Raw genomic sequence first — 27,196 nt, forward strand, 5'->3', positions numbered from 1 at the left:
TAGAGGTCATTAAAAACAAGACAATGCCACCTTATCAGTGACGTACGCGTTACACACATGATGTGGCACCTTGAATCCTCCAGGTCACACACACACAGCATGAACATTTACATATTTAAAGGGGGGGGGGTTATGATGAAATGTCCTTGAGTGTTTTGAAAGGCACTTTAAATAAAATGTATTATTATTATTATTATTATTATTGTTGTTGTTGTTGTTGTTGTTGTTGTTGTTGTTGTTGTTATGAAGATTAATTTGTGGACAAAGCAGTGGAAGAGACTGACAAACAGTATATGGAGTTCGAAACAATAAAATAACCTTAAAGCTCCTTAATGTTTGGACAGCCAAAAAAGGCAGATTGAGACACATTAAGTTTCCATGTTGTAAATATCATCTATTACACTCAAAACAAAATCAGTTTGATAAACCTTTATTCAGTGACATTCAGTTGTAGGGGAAGTTCTTCATTAACCATCTGCAAATAAAACTATTCTCTCCTTAGTGAAGAAGCAAAAGAGTAACAAGTTGGGAAGAATCCCAAAGTTTGTGTATGTATTACTTTCTCACTGTATAACCTGCTGCAGTGGTGACCAAAGTGTTGCAGTGTAGCATTAAAAATACACAGGCAGGGTGCCAGTAGAGAGCAGATGGACATAACCGTAGCTTTCTCTATTCTGTTGCTTACCTGTTATCGACAAAAGGAACAAAGGAAGCATTGTGACCATTTTTATGTCAAATAAGTACAACGTAACATTAAAGTGGAAAATCCAAGTCCCCTGGTACAATTCCCCATTTAAAGGACATCTAGCTAGCACGTGTAAACATTAATTATAATACAACCCTGTCAACAATTGACTTTCTCATGATTCCAGTTATAGTACATGTCATTATGTGTGTAGTGTTTATATTATTATATTACTACTAACCAGAGACAACAGTCTTCTTAACTACCTTTCCCAGCTTTAGCGTGTAGTTTAGGTGTAACACCTGAAGGTTATAAAAATAGATAAAATCTAATGAATGAATATGTAACAATGCTTTTATTTACTATAGCTCTTAGTGTAGAGGTTATATTGACCAATGGTCAGACCCAAATGGAACTCAAGCAGAAGTTCAAGAGCAAAGTTGATCATGTGGAAAAGCTCTGAAAGGTTTAGTGTGCCCTCCTTTTCTTTTATTTATTTCAAAATACAGCATATGCTTTCATGCACATCTAAAACTGTAAAGGCACTAAATGGCCTGCTTCAGAGCTTTCCATATTGTTGCACTTGTAACAAAAGCTACCATCCTTTATAAAACTCTATTTTCTGAATCTTGTGTAGGTACTGAATTAATGCATGTTCATGTATTCCGGGGTGAACTCCAGTTCTCAGCATGCTGTTTTTGACTTTTTCAAAATAATGGTCCCAGTTTCCATTTCTGTCAGGTCCAAACCCAAAAATGCTGATCTGGAAAACAAAAACATTACAGTGAAAAAAATACAAATACAAATAGTCTTTAAAACTATTGTATTGTTTGTAAATTTTATATTTTGTGAGTGCTAATGTAAACAAACCTGAGCAAAAAAATTTACAAATAATAGATTATAACATAAAAGAATACAAAATGTATAAATGCTGCATGAAAATCTTCAACTGTACCACAAGTGAAGTTTCTGTATATTTGTGATATAATACAGCTTCTCCTTTTACTATAGGGATATTTATTTGCCTTTTAAATAGTTTAATGTTATAGTTTAATTACGCTCTCCTCTTAGATATATAGAGTAGCTCATACTTAAATTAAACAAAAATAGGAAGTAGCAAAGTTGTTACAGAAAAAGGCTTTTATGCAGTTCTTTGTGACACCTGTTGGATGTCTGTATTAACATGTATGATTCAACAGTGTCTCCTTTATGCATAATAAACACAAATGCATTGCTTTTCTTATGAAAGAAGAATTCATTTTTATAATCTTGAAACCCCTCGTTTATTTCCTTTGTTGACACATCGTACATTAGACTACTACACTGAAGCATCAAACCTGGCAGCACTGTATGTGAACCTACCTCATCACAAATGTGCATGCTGAGAACCACCGTGAAAAAGCCAGTGGAGGGATATTTGCCCTTCTTTCCCAGCCACTTTTCATGAACATATTTCATGAAAGCTGGATTGAGGATCATCACCTGTTGTGAATCAGAGTTCATGCTTAACCTGGCTTTCTGGTAGTGAATGTACACATATATTGCTTTCATGTTAGTGTTTGCTGTTAAACGTACTCACCATATCTTTGTTGGCTATCCTCTTTGAGTTCACAGCACCAGTTTCCCTGTTGAAAATAAGCAGACAATAAACTGTTTACCTGTGGTTAAAGGTCACCAAGAACAGTTATTTGGTTATTGGTATGTGCTTCATGTGGCAAATATTGTACTTTTTACTTGACTCCGTTTGTTACTTTTCAGATTCGTACAAAAAAAAAAAAAGAAAAACGTCCAAATCCAAATGACAATGTTTTAGAAATATCAATTATTAAATCTAAAACCACATATAATGTAGTTAAAATTATATCGATCTTTACCAACTGCAACATTGTGGCAATACATAACAATGTAATGACTGCAAAGTATTGGTAGGAGGGTGTAGCCAGACAGCACAAGATGGTGGTGTGTTAAATGATTCTGGTGGGGAGGAAGATGAAGAGGACAGAGTGGTGGAAGTTGAAAAAGAAAGTTTTCACATGACTGAGGAGAATGTATACACACATAGGCTTCATCAGGTAAATGGAAAGTAGACAAGGAGACCTGGTGGTGGAATGAGGAAGAATGGAAAGGATGTGCAGCAGGTTAGGGTGATTAAAGATAGGGATGGAAATGTTTTGACAGGTGCCAGGATGAGCACGCTGGAAAGTTGGAAGGAGTACTTTAAAGAGTTTATAATGAGGAATTAAACACTCAAATAATGAGCAGAAGAGGTGACTGTTGTGGAACAGGAAGTAACAAAGATTAGTAAGCGTGAAGTGAGGAGGGCACTGAAGAGGATGAAGAGTGGAAAGGCGACTGGTCCTGATGACGTACCTTTAGAGGTATGGAAGTGTCTAGGAGAGGTGGCAGAAGAGATCCTGACTAGTATGTTTAACAAAATCTTAGAGAGTGAGAGGATGCCAGAGGAATGGAGGAGAAGTGTACTGGTGCCAATTTTAAGGAACAACAGAGATGTGGAGAGCTGTGGCGACTGCAGAGGAACAAAGCTGATCAAGTACAGAGATGGGAGTTTCACCTCCCTCGTTTCACTCCCCTGCCAAATTGTGCCGTTTTGTTCCCAACAAGAAACCACTTTCCAGCATTTATTCCTAACCTGCATGCACCAGACCCTGAACCTGAACCTGAACCTGAACCTGAACCTGACCTTAGCCTCTGCCCTGTTGTCTGGATTTGTAAGTCTGCTTAAACACCTCTGACTCTGACCCTGTTCTGTCCCTGATTAGCCTTTTGGACTGTGGACTGAGGCTCTGATCGCTGTGTCCGCTGGCCTTGCTGTTTTCCCACATCTCTGATATTTAAGCTGTGGACTTTGAACGCCTTCTCAAACTGTGTTTTGGTATCGTTCTACTTTGGTACCCCTGTGTTGGTTTTTCGTTTCCATTATACCGCTTCTGGTTTCCCTCAGTTTGCTTTGTTTTGTTTTAAACTTCCCTGCCGCTGGACTTCAGTATGCCCTGCTCGGTTCCCATCATCCCCTGGCCCTGTTTGGTGCTGTCTCTATACCTGACTCTGTTAGCCAGAAACCCGGGCTCATCGTTTCTAGTTCCTGTTTCCTGTGTAGTTTCCTGTTCATCTCTGGCTCATTAATTCTTGTCCCTGTTTCATATTTAGTTCTCTGTTCTTCCTCCTTGTTTCCTGAGCCTCTGAAAATAAACCTTTGTTTACAATTCATGGTGTTGTCAAGTCCTCTTATTAGCTGGTTGGCCCAAATCGTCACGTCACAGAGTTGCATCGTGTCTTCGTAGAGCTAAATACAGTGTATGACAGAATGCTGAGGGAGGAGCTGTGGTATTGTGAGAGGAAGTCTGGAGTGGCAGAGAAGTATGTTGAAGTATTGTAGAACATATATTGTTGTTTGCTCTGGGGATGGATAGACTGACAGATAAGGTTAGACAGGAATCTCCTTCGAATATGATGTTCGCAGATGACATTGTGATTTTTGGCCAGAGCAGGGAACAGATAAAAATCTAGAGAGGTGGAGGTGTGCTCTGGAAGCAGAGGTATGATGGTTAGCTGTATCAAAACAGAATACGTGTGTGAATGAGAGGGAACCAAGTGGAACAGTGAGATTACAGGGAACAGAGGTAAAGAAGGCGCAGGACTTTAAGTACTTAGGGTCAAAGGTTCACAGCAATGTAGAGTGTAGAAAAGAGGTGAGGAGGCGTGTGCAAGCAGGATGGAACGGGTGGAGGAAAGTGTTGGTGTGTGATAAAAGAGTATCACCAAGAATGAAAGGAAAGGTGTTCAAGATGGTGCGACCAGCGATGCTGAACGGCTTAGAGACTCGGAGATAAAGTCAGAGGCCAGATTGAGGTGGTTTGGACATGTTCAGAGGAGAGATTGTGAACATATTGAAAAACAAATGCAGAGGTTGGAGCTGCCAGGCAGAAGGTCTAGAGGAAGAAAAAGGAGGAGCTTTATGGATGTAGTGAGAGAGAAGAGGATGCAGAGGATAGGGTAAAATGGAGGCAGATGATTCGCTGTGACGACCCCTGAAAGGGAACAACCGACATAATGTAATATCATGAGTCAGCAGGTTAACAGTCTAAAAGAGGAGACTCTGTGCAATTATGAGGTATGAAGCTGAGTTTGTGTTTTGCCTATTTTAACGTGCTTACAGCCATATTAGAAATTCTATACTGTAAGTGTTTGGTGTAAATTGCTCTGGAATTGTAAGGTAACTGCCATGATAAGTGTTAGAAAATCAGTAGTTTGTGAGACATGGATATTGATGGATATTGTGATGTATGTATATACTATAACTTACAAAATACTTTTGTAATCATTGGGCAACAGAAATGTATGCAGGACTCAGTTTGAAATATAATTGTTTACCTACCATATACTTTAGAATATAAACCCAAAAGAATTACATTTCTTTTTCCATAAGCCCAAATAAGTTATAAATTATTTCAGGTACATTTCTAACCCTTACTCTAATTGTTAGTAAATGTGATTGCTTTCTAATTTTGGATATTTTGGCAAAGTAGGTTAGGTGAATTTATCTTATAATATATGTATATATAATACTACACACAATTCTAGGTAATTACATAAAAATCGTAAACTTTTTTTCATACTAAATGTTTGTAATTTAACTTGAATGTTGGGCAAATTGCCTGAAAATTATATTAAAATTTCAAATCGTTTTACACAAAATGCAGTTAATTATTGAAAGTGATTATTTAGTAGAGCTGTAATTTACTAGTCTACCCACTGACTGATTCTTGACACAAGCATGGAGGTGGGAATGTAATGATGTGGGGATTCTTTGGTTTGATTCTTTTCAGCATGGATACGACTCTGTCATGTCATGCCATTCAGTTTAATTAATGAGTGACTGACCCTAAGCTTCCCAGTAGTTTAGAACTAATTTGGAGAAGAAATCAGTTGCCAGAATACTCTTTGTCACTAGATCTGAACCACATTGAGCTGGTGTGGGAAAAGCTTAAGCACAAGAGTTTAGGTAACACTGCCTAACCATTACAGCAGACCTTTGGAAGTGCTGCAGGAGACCTGGTACGAGATCACACAAAGGTATTTACAAAAACTGGTCAGTAGGCGTCACAGATTTGTCAGGCAGTTATTGCTGTCACTAGTATCATTTGTTTGTTTGTTTGTTTTGTTTTGCTAAAAGTAAAGTTTAACATAAAAATTCTATTGAGATATTGGTCTTGTCATTTCTTCTAGTTTATTTCATGTAATTGTTTAGCTTTTACAGCTGTCACTTTTTTTTTATTTTGATGTAAACTTCATGCTCTCATTAATCTTGTTTGTATAGATAGGTGCTGATGAACTGACATTATACTACCTCCATCTCCTACCTAGATGAATATAACAGACAAAGGCCAGAAACACAATTACAGCTACTAATGTTATTGTTATACCACTTCTACCTGTCGAGAAGAGGCAGCTTAACACTGAGCTAAAGATGTAATAAAGGTTTAACTTAGTAACATTTAAAGTTCATTGGAAAAAACATTGATTACTGTAGTGACCATCCAAAACAGCTCAAACTTTCTCATAGATGTTGGCTAGTTATTAAAATCAAAAGATTCATACAAGAAAATCTATGCAATCCAGTTACCACTAACAGATACAGAGAACAACCTTGCACACCTACCCAGGACCAAACTTCTTGAGAAGCCAGAGTAAATCCTGTATCTTGAATGGAAACAGCACAAGATAAGTGGTGTTGTCCAGATCCACAGCACTCTCTGGATACATGACATGATGAGTTGTTTTGGTTCCAACATCTGATTCATAGCCTTTGGTAGGGCCGCGGTTCATTCTAAACAGTGCAGGGGGACAAATATTCAATATCTAGTGCACATGACTGCTATTTGCACTATTTCTTTCACTATAATTGATGCACACTATGGTTACTTGAACTTTATTTATTTAGTTTAAGAATTCTGTATACTTACTGTGTATGTACTATGCGTATGCAGTCTTGTCTATAACAAATGTGCTGGAATCAAGTTTCATGTGCAGGTCAACATACTTGGAAACTAAAACTGATTCTGATTCTGATTCTGATTCTGGATTAAAGTTCACATTACTGTACATGGGAATCATAATAAAATGTTGCTGCCTTATATGGGGTAGACGGAATCTGACTAGGCGAAAGTTATGTTTGAATTTGTAGTATACATGTGATAATTGATTGATTGATTTACCTTATTACAATGTCATGAACATCTATCAAAGGTCCATAATGTGATCCCTTCAAGTTAACAGAATTTCCCACCACAGCACAAGTCCTGCAGAAGTCTGGACTGGGTTGAATGATGTCTGGAATGGGTGGGAAAATCTTAAACAGGTTTTCCACTGTTGTATTGTAGAAAGTGAAGCTGCGATGTTCTGATTGTAGGCGCTGACACACAAAAAGTGAAAAGAACGGAATTCCAAAGTTGAATCACATATGGACACATGTGGACATACTAGCAGTGGGATACTATTTTCATGAAATCCAGCCATTTTGACTATCTAGTGCAGCTGTCACTGCTTATATCTGGACTGCAACGTTTCACAGTAAAACTATAGGCCTTATTTTAACAATCTTTTTTAACATACACAGTATGGTCATTTGGTTGCTGCATTCTATCCAATCAGATGGATGAGAAAGTCTTGGCCGATAAACAAGTAACTTTACAGAAAACTGCTTCAGTGTGAATAAAGGTAACTGGATGAGTTCATATTTTGGTGCAGTAAAATATATGTATACGGTAAAGCAGACTTCACTGCCTGAGCTTTATCTAGATCTAATGCAAACTACACACAGTAATGCAGCTCATGGGACAAACACTTTAGAAGATATCCATGATTATACAAGCTACCTGAGTGTACACAAAATACAAACTTTGTTTACCCTACGACAAACCCAGCAAGGTCAGTAAACCTGTTACAGTTGTAAAAAGCTGTGTATGGGCCCGCATAGCTGCAGAATGGTCAGTGGAAAAAAATGCTACTTTTTCCTGCTAATCTATATGTAATAAACAGTAAAGACAGGCGGCACTCCTGTTATTGTAGTTAGGTGCATTCTATTTGTTTTTAGTTCTTCATTAGATGTATTTGAAACTTGACCTAAATAACTTTCTTGGGAGGACAAGTAGGCACAGTGAAGTGACCAAGAACCCAGCAGTCATTCTTAGACCTGATTTATACTTGGTTTTCAAATAGACCTTCATCTTAGTGATAGGTACATACAGTAAGTGGAGATTACAAATTTCAGCATGTGCTCTACTGGTGCTCAAAAAGGTTGAACCACCACCACCATCACAACTGGGGCTGGGCGCATTTGGACCAAAATGCCTGTTTTGAGTTGTACCTGCCAAATATGGTGTTTGGAGAGTGGCAACATCAGCTCATTTTGGGCAGCTGACAAATGTATTATGAAGATAAATCCTACAGTATCTGGCACATCTCTCTCACACCTCTTCTTTGTAGACATCAGGAATAGCTCTTTAGCAAGGAATTATTTTAGCTACCTTCTTTGATGAGGAAGAAAAAGGACATAAGCCACCGGTGTCAGTGTCTTTTTTCAGTGTGATTCAGATGTTAGTGAAAACAGCAAGTGGACATAATTGAGGCCACACACCAGGTGGGTGCTGCCAATTCTCTTCAGTGCTGCTTGAGCTGAGAGGAATAAACCTACTACATGCACACTTATAGGTTTAAGCAAATACAAGACAGATCACATTGTGGAGCTTATTTAGACAAAGAACAACACAAAAGTGAAGTTCAAACCTTAAAATACAAGAATGTACAATCTGACCTCTATATTGACATTTACCTTCCACCAGTTGAAAACCTCCTTTGATGTTTCATTTCTTCTTGACAGAAAGGGCTCAGGAGACGCACTGATAAGATTCCTAAACCATGGATTACCTTCTTTTAAGCATGTGTGACAGCCACAGAGACTAGACTTCTGGGCACTGAAGAAATATACAGACAAATTCCACGAAAAGCTGAAAAACACAGCAGTCCCAGTGATACATAGAAGGTAAATTGGGATGCTGTTTTTTGTCAATCTGGATAACATGGTGGCAGCTTCAGTGGAGTAGAGATCCAGTCTGTGGATTAAATGAGGGTGAAACATAAAGGTGAGGTGGGACAGCATTACACCAGAGACCTTAAAAGGGTGAAATGAATGATCATAATGTTACCTAATCTATCTTAGTCAACATATTAATGTCCCAACATTATATATAATGCACTATTCGTTGCTATATTATAACATGAATATTGAATAATAATAGATTAATAAATGTAAAAATGAAAAAATATATATTTTCTATCTATCCAAAATTTAAGTTAGCTTTAGTTTTTAGTTTTTGTCAGTAGTATATTTTTGTCAGTGTTTGGCCAGAAAACAGCACGTAAATAAAACACATTCATGATTTCATCGGATCAGCACTTAATTAAACATTCAACCCAATAAATCACTACAATGTACCACAGCACATTACATCAACACTGAAATGCAGTATTTGTGCCTTACCTTGAAAGAGAGTGAGTAAAATAAGGAGGGCGAGAAAAATGAACCTTCAAGTAAAAGAACCCAACATGACAGCAAGGAAACTAGCTGATGAGCCTAGGAGGATTGGAAGAGGGGCATGTATGGCAGTGGAGTGTAACGCCTTGTTTACATTTTGCATGCTCCAGAGATGTCTGTCACAGTAATTGTCACTTAATGTTTGTTATGTATATACAGTACTAGGCTTCAGGAAGTACACATTTAGCACACTTGACTGTATTGTAAATACACAGACCATCCAAAAAAATAAAACCCCACCTTGATATAACTCAGCAATTGCTATGAGCCTTCCACTGGATAATTACTCTAAGGATGATTATGTTTATGTTATTTAACCCCAACGAATGCAGGTTAAATAACTTCTTATTTCTCAAACAACCATGTCAGAAGACACATCCTGTGGTTGTGGAAAAGAAAACGGAGACTAGTGTGTGTATATATATATATATATATATATATATATTATTTTCCATAAACCAAAGGTTGATGATACTATACAGTAAAACAGCTACAGAAAAGAGGCGTTATGTGTATATGCGGCTGGTTAGTGTAGCGGTAACATCACCACCTCCCATGTGGGAGACCGGGGTTTAATCCCAGCAGTGGCCTACCACCAGTAGGTGTCCTTAGGCAAGACCTCCTCACGCTCACCCTGCCTACCCTTGTACTGATATATGTAAGTAGCTTTGGATAAAAGTGTCTCCTAAATGTAAATATACATTTTAAAACAAACACAAATCGAACAAATTTGGCTCAGTTGATTTATAGTTAAATCACAACAGGTGTTATCTCAAGGCACTTTTATAATTTATGGTTTAAGAACCTGACACAACCAAACAAACAAACTCTTCATCTTTGCAGTATGATATCAACTCAGTTAAAAATCAGGAAGCACATATTACTGTGACTCTGTTTCACCTGCTTTGGTGCAAAGGAAAGTGAGAACAGGTGCTCGGGAGGTAAAAGCAAGACAACATGCAAAAAGGGAATAGTTTAGCAAATGGTAGCAACAAAGAAATGCCTCTCTTTCTCCTTCCTGCCTCTTTCCCAAGTTATTGAAAACTGCCTCAACATGAATTGTCTCTGGGATCTTCATCTCATCATCTGTCACATTTCTGTCCATATTTGGTACAAATGTCCACTTTCAAAAATGAATGAAATGAAATGAATGACTTTGCCAGTCAAGAGTCTAGGGTCAAGGTCAAGGTGACTGTGACCTTGGGTCCATACCATCCACCTCCTACTCTCCCATTTACGTTGTCATGCATGTGACATCACCAGAATAACTTAAGTTAAGAAGTCGACCCTCATTAACTGGCAGAGGCATAGTACAATGACAATGTGGTAATTCTAGTACTGTAGCTGGTGCTTCAACTCACTTGGCACATAAATATCTTATCTTTATAAAAATAGTATTCTAAGGTAAAAGCAATTCATTGAGTGAATATTTCACAATTTTATATTAACATTTTTTTATTATAACAATCAAACAATAAACAACCAATTGTGTATTGCAATATTTAGGCTAAGACCTAACTGTATTACACAGAAGAAACTGTCCACAGTCTTTCCAAATCATGGACTGGGATCTACTGTAACTGACAAACAGAAGATGTGTACTGAGTACAACACACCTATAGCATATAGTCAACATTACTGTGCACTGGAGTTGAATTAAGCAAATAGTTACGTAGGTACTGTATGTATACGTCCAACACCCTGAGGTTCAGTATTTTTTATTTTTGTTAAACCAACAGTACAGGCACCAGCACCTACAGGGCCACAGAAACAGCAGAATAAAAATCTATATGCACGGTGAAATGCAGACAAATAATGCAAATATTTCATTTATGATGAGTGCACTTCACCTGAATTATTTCTTAAAACCTAAACTCAACAGCCATCGACTGGAATCAGGGGACTTGAACTTTATGCTAAATCTATAGTATGGTGTAGGACATGACGGCCAATTTAAAAACAGCCCAAATGTGAATTAAAATCAAGGCTGACATGTGCATCAAACTATTTAAGTAACTCCTACGAGGGGATAGAAATCTTTTCTCTTAAAGAGCCTGAGGCTCAGATTCCAAAGCCCCAGACAACATATGTACATTCACATTAACTGATGCCAAGCTTGTTTATTGACCCTCGGTGAGCTGCCTTAGCTCACCTGAAACCTGCAGGGAAAATGTCAAACTAACAGCTAAAGCGATAAAAGTATTTCCTGGGGTCAACAGAACACGTAGTCTGTTGAACTATGCTTTGATATATATACATGTATATATATTTGTTCTGCAAAGTCCGTCTATGCTCCAGAAATAAAAGACAATAATCAACACTTTTGTTTTGGCCTGTGGGAACAGGTTACCAGTTCCAACAATACTTTCATGGATGATAAAAGCACACTGTATGTTGTTTTTTGTTTTTTTAAATAAATATCTTGTCACATCAGATTTTAACACCCAACATCATTTTCTCATTGGCATATCAAACTCTTCAGGAAATGCAAGTGAGGGGAGATTTCTCTTCCAGGAAGTAATTTTAGTTTTAGTTTAGACAAACAATGCAACAGTAGTATTTATGCCAATCTTGCGTTGAGGTAGCAGGGAATATCCACATAACTTAACTTCCTATTTGTTATCTTCCATCATGGACTACAGTTAAACACTTTTCATTATTTCAATCAACATATACTACAAGGTATCTGAGTGAGTACAGAATCAAATAAAGTATTTGATACTGTTTTGTGCATGTTCATTTGAATTCAGATCAATTTATTGAACACAGTCTAATTATGTATTACTTATTGTTAAGAGGGGGCCCTTTAAAAACCTTTGTGCAAAAGTAAAAGGAAACAAAATCCCCATTACAAGTAAAAATTATGCATTTAAAACGTATTGTTTGTGTCAGTAGGTTTATATACCAAATATTTATGTATTATAAAGAGCTAAGAAACAAAACAAAAAAACCCTGAGTGTTGCCAGAGATTTCTGTGTGGAATCTTGTTTGAACATGTAAGCCGGTGTTTACTTTTGTAATAATAAAGGTGCTGAAATAATAAGGAAGTACTTTTTGTGTCTGTACAAACTGTTATGGTTCCATAATTGTCACCAAGTGTTTCAACAATGGAGATATGGTAGGCCTGTTTCTGTGGTGCTGTATAAATAGACGCTCGTACTGCATGCATCGTATCACCCAGTGTTCAGGTTGCGTGAGCTGTTGCTTTCTACACTTCCTCTAGTCTCCTCTCAGGCGTTTGGCAAAATTCTTTTCATTCAATGTAAGACGCCATGGAAATATGTAACGCACCTAAAATAGATCTTACAAAATATTTGCTGCTTCTTCTCTTTAAGCTCATTTTCCAAGTGTCCTTTTCTTACCTACTTCCCACTTTCCTTCCTCTGTGTGGTTATTTGTGCATGTGTGCATATGCATTTTTTAGCAGCCCTGAAAACAGTGAGCATTTGTTTTGTAAATGAATTTCAGCCGTTGAGTAGTTTCAATAACCAATCTCAACAGGATCACTTGCATTCTGTAAACATGTAGTTTGAGTTCTTTCACTTAGCTTCATTCTATCAAGCATCAATGAGTGTGTAAGAGGAGAAACCAGAGGTGTCAAGGCCTGAATACTTTAAATGCTGAGAGAAAAATCCCCACAGTTTCTAAACTGTGTGAGACCACGTGGCCTAATGGACAAGCCAGACTGGGGTTTAAATCCCAGCTGTGGCCTACCTCCAGTAGGGGTCTTTACACCATTTCTACCCTCATAAGTTGATTTTTATAAAAGCATCTACTAAATGACTAAATGTAAACCCTGAGTTTTTGTTGCTTAGCTAGTCTCTGGATAATTTCATTTTATTATTAATTTAGCCTGAGCAAATATATATTGTAGATATACAGTGGGGCCCTGTTGCCAGGTCTCTGTTGTTTTCGGTGATAGATTCAAAGGCAGTTTAAAGGTATGTTAGATCAGAGTTACAGTAATGGTTCCAATCAGAAGACGTATGAAGGGACAGGTGACGATTGTGTGAATTACTTTAAAAATAAATATTAAACCCTCTTTAGTAATTTTAGAAAAATATTCCGTTCTGGCAGGACTATTTCTAAGTTAAAACTGATAACCAGGGGAAATCCAAGGCTTTGTACACGCAATGACGAAGCTCAGTCAGTAGAAGAGAGGCACACTGAGTTGAGCTTGTTTGATGGTACATGGACCCAGGACATAGAGGATCAGTCAAGTTCGTCAAGTACCTAGACCAGCCTAGATTTGCCTATCGCTGACAGGGCTGCCATTTGCAGATGCAAATTCAGACTGCTGACATCCCTTTATTTTAGGTGGTAGCTTTGTAAAGGTTTTTTTTTTGTTTTGATTTGTTTTAGAAGGCAAACACTAAAAACAAAATGGGAGACTACCAACGCGTTTAGTTTACTTTGAGGGACGTACTCAGAAACTGACAACATAGTAAAAGCCTGTTTAAATATTGCTAAATGGCACACATTACTTGGTTTTCTGCCATCTGTTATTTGCAGCAACATTCACAAGGAATTTTCCAACTCACCTTGTCACAAATGTGCAGGGCAAAGACCAGAGTCATAAAGCCAGCGGATGGATACTTTCCCTTCCTGCCCAGCCACGTTTCATGAACATATCTCATGAAAGCTGGATTCAACACCATCACATGTTCAATATCAGAACTGTCCTTTGTTTTGCTCACCCATTACTTTTGGCAAGAGTTCTTGCTTTTCAATGGTCTTCATAATAATACTCACCAAATTCTTGTTAGCTGTGACTGACATGTGGGACCTGTACAAAACAGCATTAAATCTTAGAGGAACTTTTTGGGTGGAGTTTCTGGTTGGTTTAACAAAACCTACAACAGAAACATGGTACAAACCAGTTTCTGGCACGGAAGCCTGTTTATCTTTTAGCCTTGGCGGAGGGACATGTAATGCAAGACAAATAACTTTAGTACTGACACATTATGTTTGCACTGGACTCAATACTTGAGTGATTTAAATGCAAATTTTTAAGGATATTCCTCTGAAAGGCACAAGTTTGCATGTGTCAATCATCACGGAAGAGGTTTACGTTATTGTCCATGTTGCATAAGATTAAGCCCTTTGGAGGAGACATAATGCATTTAAATACACTTAAGATGACATCTTGAGATGAATGTCTTCACATCTAGCTTGTTCGGTTGAAACTTTTCAATTCTGCATAAACAATTCTGCAATTCTATTTATCTTTTTAATGGCAAAGTGTTTTTTGTCTAACTTCAGGCATTCAAACTGGAGTGCTCAGACAAACTATTGCAGCACTTCCATAGCTTCATATTGTGAAGCTATAGAAACAGTTTTTCACTTTAAGATGCTTTGTGAATCATTTTTATATTTACTAGGATTTCTCAACTTTAAAGAGAAAATGTTGTAATTTTAAGAACTTTCCATCTTTTCCCTTTGTGTGTATAATTGATGCTTATGATATAGACATGAAAGATCAATATTGTGTTTCTTTATTTTTGTGAATTTGTTGAATATAAAGAAAATCTTCTGGTGAAGATTGATGAGCAACTCAAAGTCCAATATCTTAAATGGAAACAGCACAAGATGAGTTTTGTTGTCCATGGCACTTTCTAGATACATCACACAATGAGTTGTTCTGGTCCCAACATCTGCTTCATAGCCTTTGGTTTGCCCACGATTCATTCTAAATAGCAATGAGTCTTTTGGAAATGTCCATGAGTTGGGTTTTCTAAAAAGCATACAAATGGCAGTGACACAAAGCAGGAAAGTGAGCACCCTAATTCTAGACGACCTGCGGGCCATGGGATGCTCGTATTTAAATCCGCAGAAAGAAATCACAAATCAGAAAACAGGCCGTCACTGACTGGCACATTTTACAGTAATATCAATTTGTAAAAAACATGATTGCAGGAGAATGCCAGCACTATCAAATTTTACCAACCATGTAATTGTGAGATAGTGTAAAACAGGTTTTTCAGGAACACAGTGATAATGCTGACATACTGTAGAGGCAAATGTGATAGAACTGGCTTAAACTTTTCACAACTTCAAACCGTCCTGCCACAAAATGTCAGAGAAAACAAGCACAGTATGATCTCTAAATGCAGCGCTGTTCAGTTGGATAAACATTCTATAGTTAATGTGGTTTACACCTTTAAATGCAGACCTAAAGTTAAAGCTACTAGTTCACCTAGAGCACCAACATGTGCTGGTTTCTTTGCATTTCCTCTGCCACATGTTTCTGATTCTTCTTAGTGTCTTTATGTTATGTATGCATCATGCAATGGAAGCAACACCTAATAAGGCCAAAACTCAATAACAATAGTCACTCAATATGATGAGTTGTAACAGGATTTTCTGCAACTTATGCATTAAAATGAACCAGTGAAAAAAACATGGTTTCAAAATGTAGGCTAAGGAATGAGTGACGCTGTCTCAAGAAGTCAAACATTGACAGATACTGAACCACAGCAAACCAACTGATGAACCTTTTGTTATTTACCCCGGCTTCCAATCTTGTATTATAACAGTTTTCTTTGAGTTTGTAGTCTACATGTCTCAGTTCTTAATCACTTTCTGTTTTCTTTTAGAAATCTCCTGTCATTTGCATCTTTTTTTTTACATATCCTATTTCCTCTCCACAGTGTTTCCCGGAATCCACAACAGTCCAACGGATGGAAGGATGTATGTCGACAGATTGTGCAAAATATTACTCACGCTGTAGTATTAGATTGCATGCATTTAACAAAAAAAGCATCAAATTTAAACCTTTATGAATAACCACATGATGGCGCAATTGCTAAATAGAGAGGAAAGAAACTGCTGCACACTGTTTTACAGTTCAGATTGTATCTGTCTACTGTCATGACATGAAAAACATCTGATATTCTTCAGACAGGTAATCTAAAGAGTTAAAAGAATATCTAGTGTGTGTCTATGTGTCTGTGGGTGTGTTTCTGTGCTGCTCTAAGCAACCACAATATTTCATAATTCCTATTGTGGAATCAATAGCCCAAAAGAAAAAAGTAGGCCGCAGTCCAGTAATGTAACTTGTTGTTGAGACAGGGATAAAGAGTCCTCTGTTGTCCCAACCACATCATGCGGAGCGTCACACGGAGGTGAACCACTCCTCTGTCCTTTGTTGTCTAGTCTATATTTGTTCAAAAGGGTGAAAATTTAAAGCATGGAAATGAAATCATGATTATGATTAATAACCCCAGAGATTTGAAAATGATGATTCATTTTATACATAAAATTCAAAATGTTTCAGAAGCAGAAGATGCAACATATCCCATGTCCACTTAATGTCATGGCAACGTCAGATTTTTTATTTAAATTATCATAGGTTCTGATAATTTATACAGAGGTGTGGGGAAAACTAATTCAATAAATCCTTATAGGTGGTTTGGGTCCACTTGTCTCCTTAGAGAGAAAACACACGGTAAATCAGTACAAAGTTGTTCAGAATTACCACCTTTATACTATGATGAACCATTTCTGCTCTTCTAGGGTGACAATACCCTGATTCACAGAGCATGAGCGTCACTGAATGATTTGTTGAGCATGAAAATAATGTGAATCATAACTTTGACCTTTGCAATTACCAGATTTCTAGCTCTACACCACCGTCATCAAAAGAGAATAGTGCTCCATCCCTAGTAGTCTGAGAAGGATCACCTGCCTTTACAGGAACACAAAGGTGAGTTTAGCTGATCTCTCAGCAGTACAACCATCGGGATACCGATTAGAATGACTGATCCATCAGTTCCAAGTTACCAATAACATCACAGCATCTACTGGATTCTTCTGGCCCTACTTTGTGATTGATCAAAGCAAGTGCATTTAATAATGATAATAATTCATTCTTTGTTTTTGAAAGTCGTTATTTGGTCATCACCTGTAACCTTGTGACTCAGTTGAGTAAACAGGCCTAACCACCACTAAGCCAACTTCTGGCACACAAGAATAATAAACGTGTCCAGAACATGTCTAAAGTTAGTTCCTCATTTATGTCTTCTTACGTGTCACTTTTGCCCTTTTGTACTATTGTACTATTGTACAAAAGGTGTACTATTATACACCTAACTCTCCTCTGGGAAGGTCATATTTTCTCAGTTTGTTTTTTTAATTTAGTTTTGAATGTCAGAAATTAACAAAGGTCAACTCCAACTGTAAGCCCAGTGTCACCATCTTCATTTCAACACAATACAGAAACCAGTTGCCTGAGGAAGCGTGGTACAGAACAGAAAATCAGGTAGAGCCCCAAACAGAATGCAGCAGAAACAAGGATGTATACAGAGCAATTCAATTCAATTCAATTTTATTTGTATAGCGCCAATTTGCAACAGAAGTTATCTCAAGGCACTTTACAGTGTAAGGTTTAAGACCTTACAGAAAATATTTATACAAAAAATTATAGAGAAAACCCAACAATCCCATTTGAGCAAGCTTTAGGCAACAGTGGAGAGGAAAAACTCCCTTTAGAGGAAGAAACCTCCAGCAGAACCAGGCTCATAGTGGGTGGCCATCTGCCTCGACCGGTTCGGGTGAGTGGAGAGAAAAGAGAGAAAAGAACAGCAGGCAATAAAGACAACAACAAGCATCAAGAACATTGGGCAGATGAACTGGATTCTGGAGATGTACAGCTCCAGGCCGAGGATACCTGCAGAAAAGTACAGAGAGAAGGAGACAGAGAGGAGGAAACACAACTAAAAGAGAGAGAAGACACAAAGTTAATGACATCAGCAGAATAGCAGTAATAGTTTCACAATCCATACACACAACACACAGCTCTAACTGTGCTTCCACCACAGTTGTTGATATACCTCTTGTTGATTTGGCCAGTGCCTGCTTTAATGTCCCAAATCATCTAGATACTCAGTAGAGGTTTGCCTTTTCGTTTAACTGTGCCCAGTGTTGTCTGCGTTGTCTTCGAGAGGGGTACGTCCAAAATCCTAGTTGTTTCCATTACATCTTTAATCAAATCCTGCAGGGTCCACCTACTCCCCTCCATTAGTATGCACAGTACAATACATATATTGTATATATATGTAGACGATTTGCTCTTGTGTTGCCCCATCAGAAAAAGCATGCAAACAGGACTCTGGGGCACTGCATATGTAGCAGAACAAGGTCACACGTTTAGCCTCTCCAAGTTGTTGTGTATACCTTAGACCTGTTACAGTATACCTTCTGAAGGAAAACCTTCAAGCTGATTCAAACCTTCAACAGACAAACAGAGGCTCAGCTTCCTAGGCATGACCTCTTACTGCAAACAGTATATGCCAAACTATTCTTTTTGGCATTTTAGCCTTACTTTGATACATTTCTTGCACAACTTCAGCTACTGCCAAGGTGAGGGGAGGGGGAAAATGAACTTAAATGGTCAAAGAGACTGTCCATGCAAAAGAGATGGGATGTTGCAGTTATATGGCATATACACAAACCAATAGGCTGCCATAGTGCCCCAATCCCAAACCAAGAGGGAAGGCCAACATAAGGGAGCTCATGATGAAGTGACCTAAGCAGACTCAGAAACATGGAGGAAAGCTCCACCCTAATGCAGTCTTGTCCTCAAAATTAGATGCTGTGGCTGCGGGCCTACCTGCTTGCGTGCGGGCTGTTGCCACAGCTAAGAAGGCTCATGTTGCGTCACTCGACATTGTGGTTACTTTGCTTTAACCCCTATGACTCTGCATGCTGCTGCCTTAATCCTGCGGAACAGAAAAACTTCTTATCTTTTAGCAGATGTGTCTCAGGTATCACGCTGTTTTATTAGACATACCTAACATCACTCTAAACCACTGTTCTTTTGTCAGTGGAGCCAGCTAGCTCCCTACCCCAGGTGAGGGAAAGACACATCCTGCGACTGTCTCGCTTGGATTGGATGGTTTTGCTTTCCAGCACTGAAGCACTACTGATATAACAGGAACTGGACTCAGCCTAATGTGGAACCTTATCACATGGTAAAGCTACATGATCTTTGTCATGGGAAACCTTTTGTTTTTGTTTTTTGTTTGTTTTTGTTTCATTGTGTTCATTTTTTGCACATTTGGTCATTTTCATTTCAGTCGGTGGCCCAGTGCCCAGGTTAGAGCATTTGTTAATTCATCTGTTAACCCAGGCACCTGGTAGAGGAAAACAGGCTAACAGGAAAACAATCTAGGAGCATGGCAAAGACCACACATACTAAGTACTGTACATGACTTCTACTCTGTTCTCTTAGGTTAAATAGGTTCAATGCTCACCATCATTACTGTTTACAGTATACCTTTAATCTCATGTTTCGTAATAATCAATGACATATTATAAAATGGGAATATCATGTTATACAATCTGATGAACTCATTTTATTTATCTATGAAAGTTACCATATTAGTATCTGTGACACAAAATGCATTTGGGTGATGAGTTTTATTGATGTATCATATCAGTTCACAGTGTTCTACATAGACAAGTTTACAGCAACAAGTGACAGTAACAGGAACACACAAAAGAAAAATAAATAAGGATTACATTTCAAGAGAAGTGCACCGAAAGCAAAAACAATCTCCTCTTTAGAATGTGCTGATGCAGTTGTCACAGAGAAATCATCATCATCATCGTTTAAATAGAAAAGTGATGAGAACCATATTTTCTCACACTAACACTATGTCGTACTTAACCTGGTGTAAAGAAATACGTTGTTTTTGCTCCTTATGCTCCAAATACCATATCACATGAATTAAATACATTTCATAACATTTAGGCTTTAATATTACCCCAACACTTTTTTCTCATGTAAACAATTTGTTTAACTTATACATTCAAGACAGAAAAGAACAATTTGGCAGAAGTCTCACTGCAGTTCATGGTAAAAGCTTCGGTGTGTACATTTGGCAATTTTTCCTTTGTCCAGCATAACTAACAGGCAGTAACACGTTTAAGCAGTTCACCACTTTTCTGAAGGGGGTATCTGTTTACTGTATAATACATACAGCATGCAAGAAGATCAGATGCACTCACATGCTGAACAAATACTTTCCACAAGATTTCATAACACAAAAGTGATAACATTGCTAGCCCAGTCACTTACATGTTAAATTATGTAAATGGTAAATTTATATATATATATATATATATAGATATAGAGAGAGAGAGAGAGAGAGAGAGAGAGAGAGAGAGAGAGAGAGAGAGAGAGATTTAATTATAATAATTCAGTAAAAACAAATTGTTAAAAAGTTAATCAGCAAAAATTGATTTGAAGATGACAAAGACAGTGGTTAGCCTGATAACCTAGAGAGTAGCTGAACTAACAACTCTGTCAGTTGTAGACTTTCCTCTGCACAGACCATAGATGATCCTTAATTTGACTCATTGACAAATGAATTGTTCAGATTACTGTTAACTCTTCAGGCACAAGACCTGAGCCTAAGTCAAAAATCACCACCGTGTATAAAAACTGATTTTTCTTTTCTTGGCTAGCTTTTGGATAATTTCATACTCATACGATCCAGGATGTTCTCCCGTTTTGAAGTTTTTCTTAGTCAGTTTCTCCCAGTAGTGACTCCAGTTTCCATCTTTGTCTGCTCCATAACCAAACACATTAACCTGAGGAAACCAAAATAAAAAGCATTAAATCAAAGAAGCACTGATGACGATTCAGTGGGTCACAACGTTCCGATTACAGTACACAACAGCTGGGTCAGCAAATGTAGAACAAGCCTAAAAAGACAGTAAACAGATGGTGATGTCACAGCTCAGTATATTCCTAAACTCAGGTCAAAACATCATCTAACATAAATAGTGGGCTTCCATGGGGATGCTAACCCCCAGTCTGACAAAACTAACATTGACTTTAGAGAAGTGGGTAAATTGTTTCTCTAGCCAATAATCAGTCTATTATTACTACCCATCAGCATGAACACTTCTCTGACTCTAAAAGTCCCTCAAATCATAAACACTATAAACTGTAATTAAATTAAATCTGTTGGATAACAAGGCACAACAACCACAGTGAATGGTCACTTGTTGAGTACCTAAAACATACTACGTTTAGCTTTTCAAACTGTCACTGCTGTGTCTCAGAAGCCAGGGTGGATGTACAGTACATGTATTAGTCCAGGGCACGTGAACAGAGTCTAGAAACAACCTGCAGTTTGTGTGTGATCCTAACCCTATCTCTACCATTAAAGTGACAACTGTATAAGGCATCTGTCATTTAGGCACACTTCAAAAATATCACTGGATTACCTCCTATCAGTCAGCAATTATTTGCAACAACACTGATGACATTAGTCAGTGTACAAAATGAACGTACCTTGCCACAAATGTGAAGGGCAAGAACCACAGCCATGAAGCCAGTGGATGGATACTTCCCCTTCTTGTCCAACCACGTTTCGTGAACATACTTCATAAAAGCTGGATTCAACACCATCACCTGGTAAAAATCAGAATTAAATTCCCAACAATTAAATGACCTTGACCTATTTTTATGTGTGAGTCAATAGATTTTACTGTTGAATCCTCACAATACTGACCAAATGCTTGTTAGCTGTGATCACTGATTTCACTGACCCGTATTTCCTGTGGGAAAGAGTGGAAAATGTCAAACTGAACATTCATCTTTGCATGGTTTTGTCAGGCAAGTGATGGTCCAACATTCAAAAGCATTCTCTGACGTGTTATTTCTCTTCTCCTGGATCTGTCTCAAACACGAGGAATGTTCATGGTCAGTTAAACAAAGCCAACAAGAATAATAGTTTGAGATTGAATATGAGGAATAGATCCTGGCATGACACTCCTGCCAACAAGAAGACTAACCATTGACTAATAGAGATAGAAAATAAAAGACATTTCCAATTAGCCTAAGTGTAGAGATTTTAAATGCCTTAGAACACATTGAAAAGTATATTCTGTATTTTATTGGATCGTTTGTTTCATCATGTCCCACTTTTGTCATTACTGGTGCCATCTGTACAATCAGGTGTACACATGGAGAGAAATGATGACTTTCATAGTCTATAAAATTATTACTCACTTTCCAGGAAATCGTGACGTGACGGCTCTGCTGAGCCACTCGAGGTCCTGTATCTTGAAGGGGAACAGCACAAGGTGAGTAGTGCTGTCTAAGTCCGTGGCACTCTCTGGATACATGATACGATGAGTTGTTCTGTTCCCAACATCTGCTTCATAGCCTTTGGTTTGACCATAGTTCATCCTAAACAGCACAAAGGGATATATACAGTATATTATGTGTTTCTGTCCTTCATATCAACTGAGTTTGTTCCTGGCATTAGGGAAAAGTATGAGTTATTCCTACATTGTCTCTGACAATTGTTCAAAAGGAAACCAAAGATTAAACAGCTTCCTTATCAAAAAACAAAACAAAAAAAGCAGTACCTTATAATGATATCATGGACATCTATGTGACGGCCATAGTGAGATCCCTTCAAATTTACAGAGTTCCCCACCACAGCACAAGTCCTGCATTGCTGAGGCCTGGGTTCTAAGAGATCTGGACTAGGTGGGAAGATCTGAAACAGCATGTGCACTGTTTTTCTGTATGTAGTGAAGCTGCGCCTTTCATTCTGTAACAGCTGACAGACCAAACTGCTATTAGACCAGTTACAAATAAGCAAAGTGAAACACAAAGTTGTGACCCCAGTGATGGGGGAATGTGCTTGCACTTCACGTCCCGATTTAGCAACTGCATGTTGAGACAACTTACCTTCCACCAGTTGAACGTATTTTTGGAGAGATGACAGTTTGCTGCTAAAAACGGTCTCACAGATGGGTTGAAGCGTTTTATAAACCACGTGTCGTTTTCTGATAAACATTTTCCACAAGCACAGGAGTTCGCAACCGGTTTCTGGAAGTCATGTGAAAACATTCCAGAGTTGGGATGTCTCAAAAACACACCGATGGCAGTGATGCACAGCAGAATGGTCAACACCTGCCATTTTGACATCAGGTGGGCCATGGAGACTGGGAATCAGCATCAATCTGTGGACACAGAATTTTGTGAACCACACAAGTGAGATTCATTGATGAAGCTACAATCAGCAAAGAGGCAGCTGATAAAGAACCGACATCATCGTCTCATCTTTTTACCTGGAGAACAGAGTTAAGTCACTTTTTATGATCAGTGTGATGCCTTTCACACAGACTGGTTGATGACTAGTGATGATGAGTTTTATAATTGAAAATATCAATAACTACATTCATTTGCACCTCCTGACAGAAATGTGCCCCTGCTGTGTGCTGACACTGTCCACATTAAAACGACGCACAAGGCAACATCAGTGGTGGTTGAAGTGTTTAAACAACATATTAGATACTACAGTACATCCTGGTTGCTTCCCACAACTGTAACTGTCTGAATGCTCTTTTTATGCAGAATATCCCACTACATATATGGTATTATATTATTGATTTACAGATACATCAATGTGTTCATCACTTAGCACTTACTGTAACTACCTATAACTATGTTGCTATTATAATACCATGTACTGAATTCCAGTATATTTCTGTGTTTTCTTGATTCCACACTACTGCCAGTACATTTGCCATTTTTCTTACATTATTACTGTTATAATAATTCATGGTATAGTGCAGCATTTAATTGAAATGTCTTGAAATTCTATTGGCATGTTGTATATTTCATACAATATATGCTGAAACACTGTCTTAACTGAAATGCAACAAAAAAAGAGGGACCACCAACTGAATACTGTTCTTAATTTGTTAATGAAAACACTTTCTTACATTACAGTTGTAGTTCAAGTTCAAGTACTCATAACAAAACATATATACATGAACATATACAAGTACATTCCTGAGACAAGTGAATGGCATGGAAGTGTATGTGGTTTCCCCAGCTTTATGTAAATCAACAATTAGGTTCCTTTTGGTCACGCATGGCTCACATGAGCACATTCTTCAAAAAGTTTGAGTGGTATTTGTCAAAGTAGCTCTAGTCCACATCCAAACTCATTTTCTCAACAAGACTCCAGGTATCACGCCCCTGACTCCTATTAGCTATCAGTTTTTTATGGTTGTTCTCAATATATGATTTTTTTTGTGTTATCATTTTAGGAACATTATATTTGTTTCTTGATAAAGTAGCATCTCGTATTTGCTGCTGTTGATTCTAAAATCAGAACTCAGCCAATCACCACCAAAACCTCCACATCCGAACATATTACCCCTGTTCTACAACAACTCCACTGGCTTCCTGTCAAATATAGAATTGACTTTAAAATCCTTCTGTATGCCTTTAAGGCTATTCACAACCTCACCCCCCCATATCTGTCTGATCTCCTCCACATTGCCACCTCCTCTCGTTCACTCAGATCTTCCTCTGCCATCCACCTCACTGTCCCCCCTGCCCGTCTTAGCACCATGGGGAGCAGAGCTTTTAGCCGTTCTGCCCCTACTCTTTGGAATTCATTACCACAGTTCATCCGTAACACTGACTCTCTTGGTATCTTTAAATCCAAGCTCAAAACCTACTTGTTTAAGATTGCCTACACACTCTACTTTTTCTACTTTTGTACTTGTATAGTGTATTTTTTCCTGTGTTGGTTTATTGTGATGATTTATTGTTTATTGTACAGTGTCCTTGAGTGTTTTGAAAGGCGCTTTAAATAAAATGTATTATTATTATTATTACTAAAATCATTTGTTAAAGTGTTTATTTTTTTTGTGTTATGTTTATTTATACACCTTTGGCACCTTTCGACTCTTAGGGCTACATACTCTAACTAGGTTATGCCAGATTTTCCATCACATAATACTAACTGTAATATATAAAAATCTATACTATACAAAGCTTACTTTTAAAGTATAAAATAGATGGGTAATTTTGCATTAATGTGTTCAGCACTTTAATGTTACAGCTGGTGACAATGAATGAATGACAATGAATCTTTTTACTACCTTATGTGCAGATACACTGTATGTACAGTATCTCTAGGTAGCTTGTGAATTTCACACCAGAGATCACAGAGTCTTGATAATATACTGTACCGTTTATTATCCATCAAATCCTAAAGAGTAGTAACTATAGACGTCAAATAAAGTTAATAAAGACATGAAGTACGCGTAAATTTAAACACTCAGAACTGTCTTAATGTTTATAATCTTTATGCAGAATAGCTCACTGCATATATAATGTAATATTATATAACTGATTTACTGATACATTAATGTGTTCATCATGTACCTCACTCACTGTAACTGCCCAATACGCTGTTTTTCAGATTTTACCTTACTTTGTATTATTTATCTAAATGTGAGTTATTCAAAGTAGCTACTATATTTGACTCTGAAGAGAAGCAGAAGTAGGCAGAAAATACACAACACGGAAATACAGAAGAAAAGTAGAAGAAACTTCAAATTGACCTGTGTTTCCTGTGAGTAAATGTGCTTCTAGTCATTATCCATCATCCATCTGGTAAAGATGTGGATCTGGTAACATTTTTATTTTATATTTGTATTTTTCCTTTTCCTTCTTTAAGAGTAAAGAAAATACTTACAAACTAGTCCCCCCAATGAAGTTTCCATGAAGTAAAGTAAATATTGAAGCCCTTTCTCTCCTACAGCCCCAACAGGAACATGAAATCTCCTGCAGAGGCTTATGGTTCCAGTCGTGCTCTTCATGTAAGTATCCTATGAGGCAGGTCCGGCCCGTGGCGCCGCACAAGGTGTTTGTTAATGTTACTGAATGGGCGTCACCATTACTCCCTGTAGCGCTGCGTCGCCACGCTCGCTCCAATTACGCACCACTTTTCACGACGTGCTCCCACCGAAGCTCCGCACGGCACCGTGCAGAGCTCAGCTCCGCGCAGACACGTTTGTGTGGAACAGTACGGTTTTTAGACAAGGTCTAACTTAGAGATTAAATATAAAATGTGCACATGTCCAAAATGTGTAAGAGAGCGACAATGTGCTATTACACACACACACACATACACATATACAGTTTAAGTGACAAAGCAGACCTACATCTTTCTCCACAATACTTACAAACCTTCATGACAGATCTTTATCTTTAAAACATGTTACCATCTCCAACTACTAAAATGCATCACATATTTCCAAGTGGCAGCACTTGTGACACCAGGTGGCCATGTGAATCCATAGGTTTGTTTTTTATTCTTCTCGTGTAATAAGCATCCTTAAGAGCTTACTGGGCTACTTGTGTCTTGAAATATGAGCTACAGTATTTGAAACATAAACCTTCTAATTATTATTTTTAGTCACATCTAATAATCTGTTCTTCACAGCAGAACCAGTCTACTTTTTGTCCACAGCACTTCGTTCAAACACACACAAGTAATCTAAGTACTTGTTTGAACACATCTAAGCTGTTAATGTACTCGTGGTGATGCAATTAGACTTCAAATACACATTGGACTCTCATACTAAACGTGGCAGAGACAGTTGAACATGGATTCTTTCTCTAATTTTAATCTTAGTACCCGTCTTCTCCAGGATTTTGGTCTCAAATCTGCAGCTTGTCAACACTCATTATATACACACAGTCGCTGTTTGCTGAAGTTGAAAACAAGTGTCTTTCATCGTCCTCATCATCCTCATTGTGTACCTCATCCTCAGTATCACTGCACTTCCCCATAGGCCACTGCAGAGAAACCATTTCCCTGGAAACTCACCTCCCTGCTACACTAAATTCTTGCAGGTCCTGGACATGGATGACAAACTAAGCCTCTTCCTGAATAACTGGGGATGTAATTTCTTTTGTGGAGGTGAAAGGTAAGGTAATTGTTCACTTCTGATGGATGGCGTTACGAACACCTCAACTGATGGAGTTGTCATCAAGGTTTAGTGAGCACGGCCATCTGTAGGGAGCTGAGGCCATTCTTCACAGACATACAATGACAACTTTT

At 37.9% G+C, this 27,196-nt stretch overlaps 2 protein-coding genes across 2 annotated transcripts; both read right to left on the reverse strand.

Moving 5' to 3' along the window:
- Positions 1–414: 414 nt before the first annotated feature.
- Positions 415–9,380, reverse strand: LOC113153726 (CMP-N-acetylneuraminate-beta-galactosamide-alpha-2,3-sialyltransferase 1-like). The gene is made up of 7 exons (XM_026347475.1): positions 9,246–9,380; positions 8,538–8,817; positions 6,922–7,118; positions 6,366–6,533; positions 2,265–2,310; positions 2,048–2,167; positions 415–1,448 (listed from the first exon to the last, which is right to left on the reverse strand). The coding sequence occupies exons 2-7, from the start codon at positions 8,784–8,786 to the stop codon at positions 1,281–1,283; spliced, it is 948 nt and encodes a 315-aa protein (XP_026203260.1). The 5' UTR covers positions 8,787–8,817; positions 9,246–9,380; the 3' UTR covers positions 415–1,280.
- A 10,319-nt stretch (positions 9,381–19,699) lies between these two features.
- LOC113155373 (CMP-N-acetylneuraminate-beta-galactosamide-alpha-2,3-sialyltransferase 1-like) lies at positions 19,700–25,983 on the reverse strand. The gene is made up of 7 exons (XM_026350067.1): positions 25,826–25,983; positions 23,014–23,288; positions 22,686–22,882; positions 22,324–22,503; positions 21,824–21,869; positions 21,604–21,723; positions 19,700–20,894 (listed from the first exon to the last, which is right to left on the reverse strand). The coding sequence occupies exons 2-7, from the start codon at positions 23,263–23,265 to the stop codon at positions 20,727–20,729; spliced, it is 963 nt and encodes a 320-aa protein (XP_026205852.1). The 5' UTR covers positions 23,266–23,288; positions 25,826–25,983; the 3' UTR covers positions 19,700–20,726.
- Between the last annotated feature and the right edge of the window lie 1,213 nt (positions 25,984–27,196).

The sequence above is a fragment of the Anabas testudineus genome, chromosome 11 (genome assembly GCF_900324465.2).
Source record: "Anabas testudineus chromosome 11, fAnaTes1.2, whole genome shotgun sequence".
NCBI classification, from domain to species: domain Eukaryota; kingdom Metazoa; phylum Chordata; class Actinopteri; order Anabantiformes; family Anabantidae; genus Anabas; species Anabas testudineus.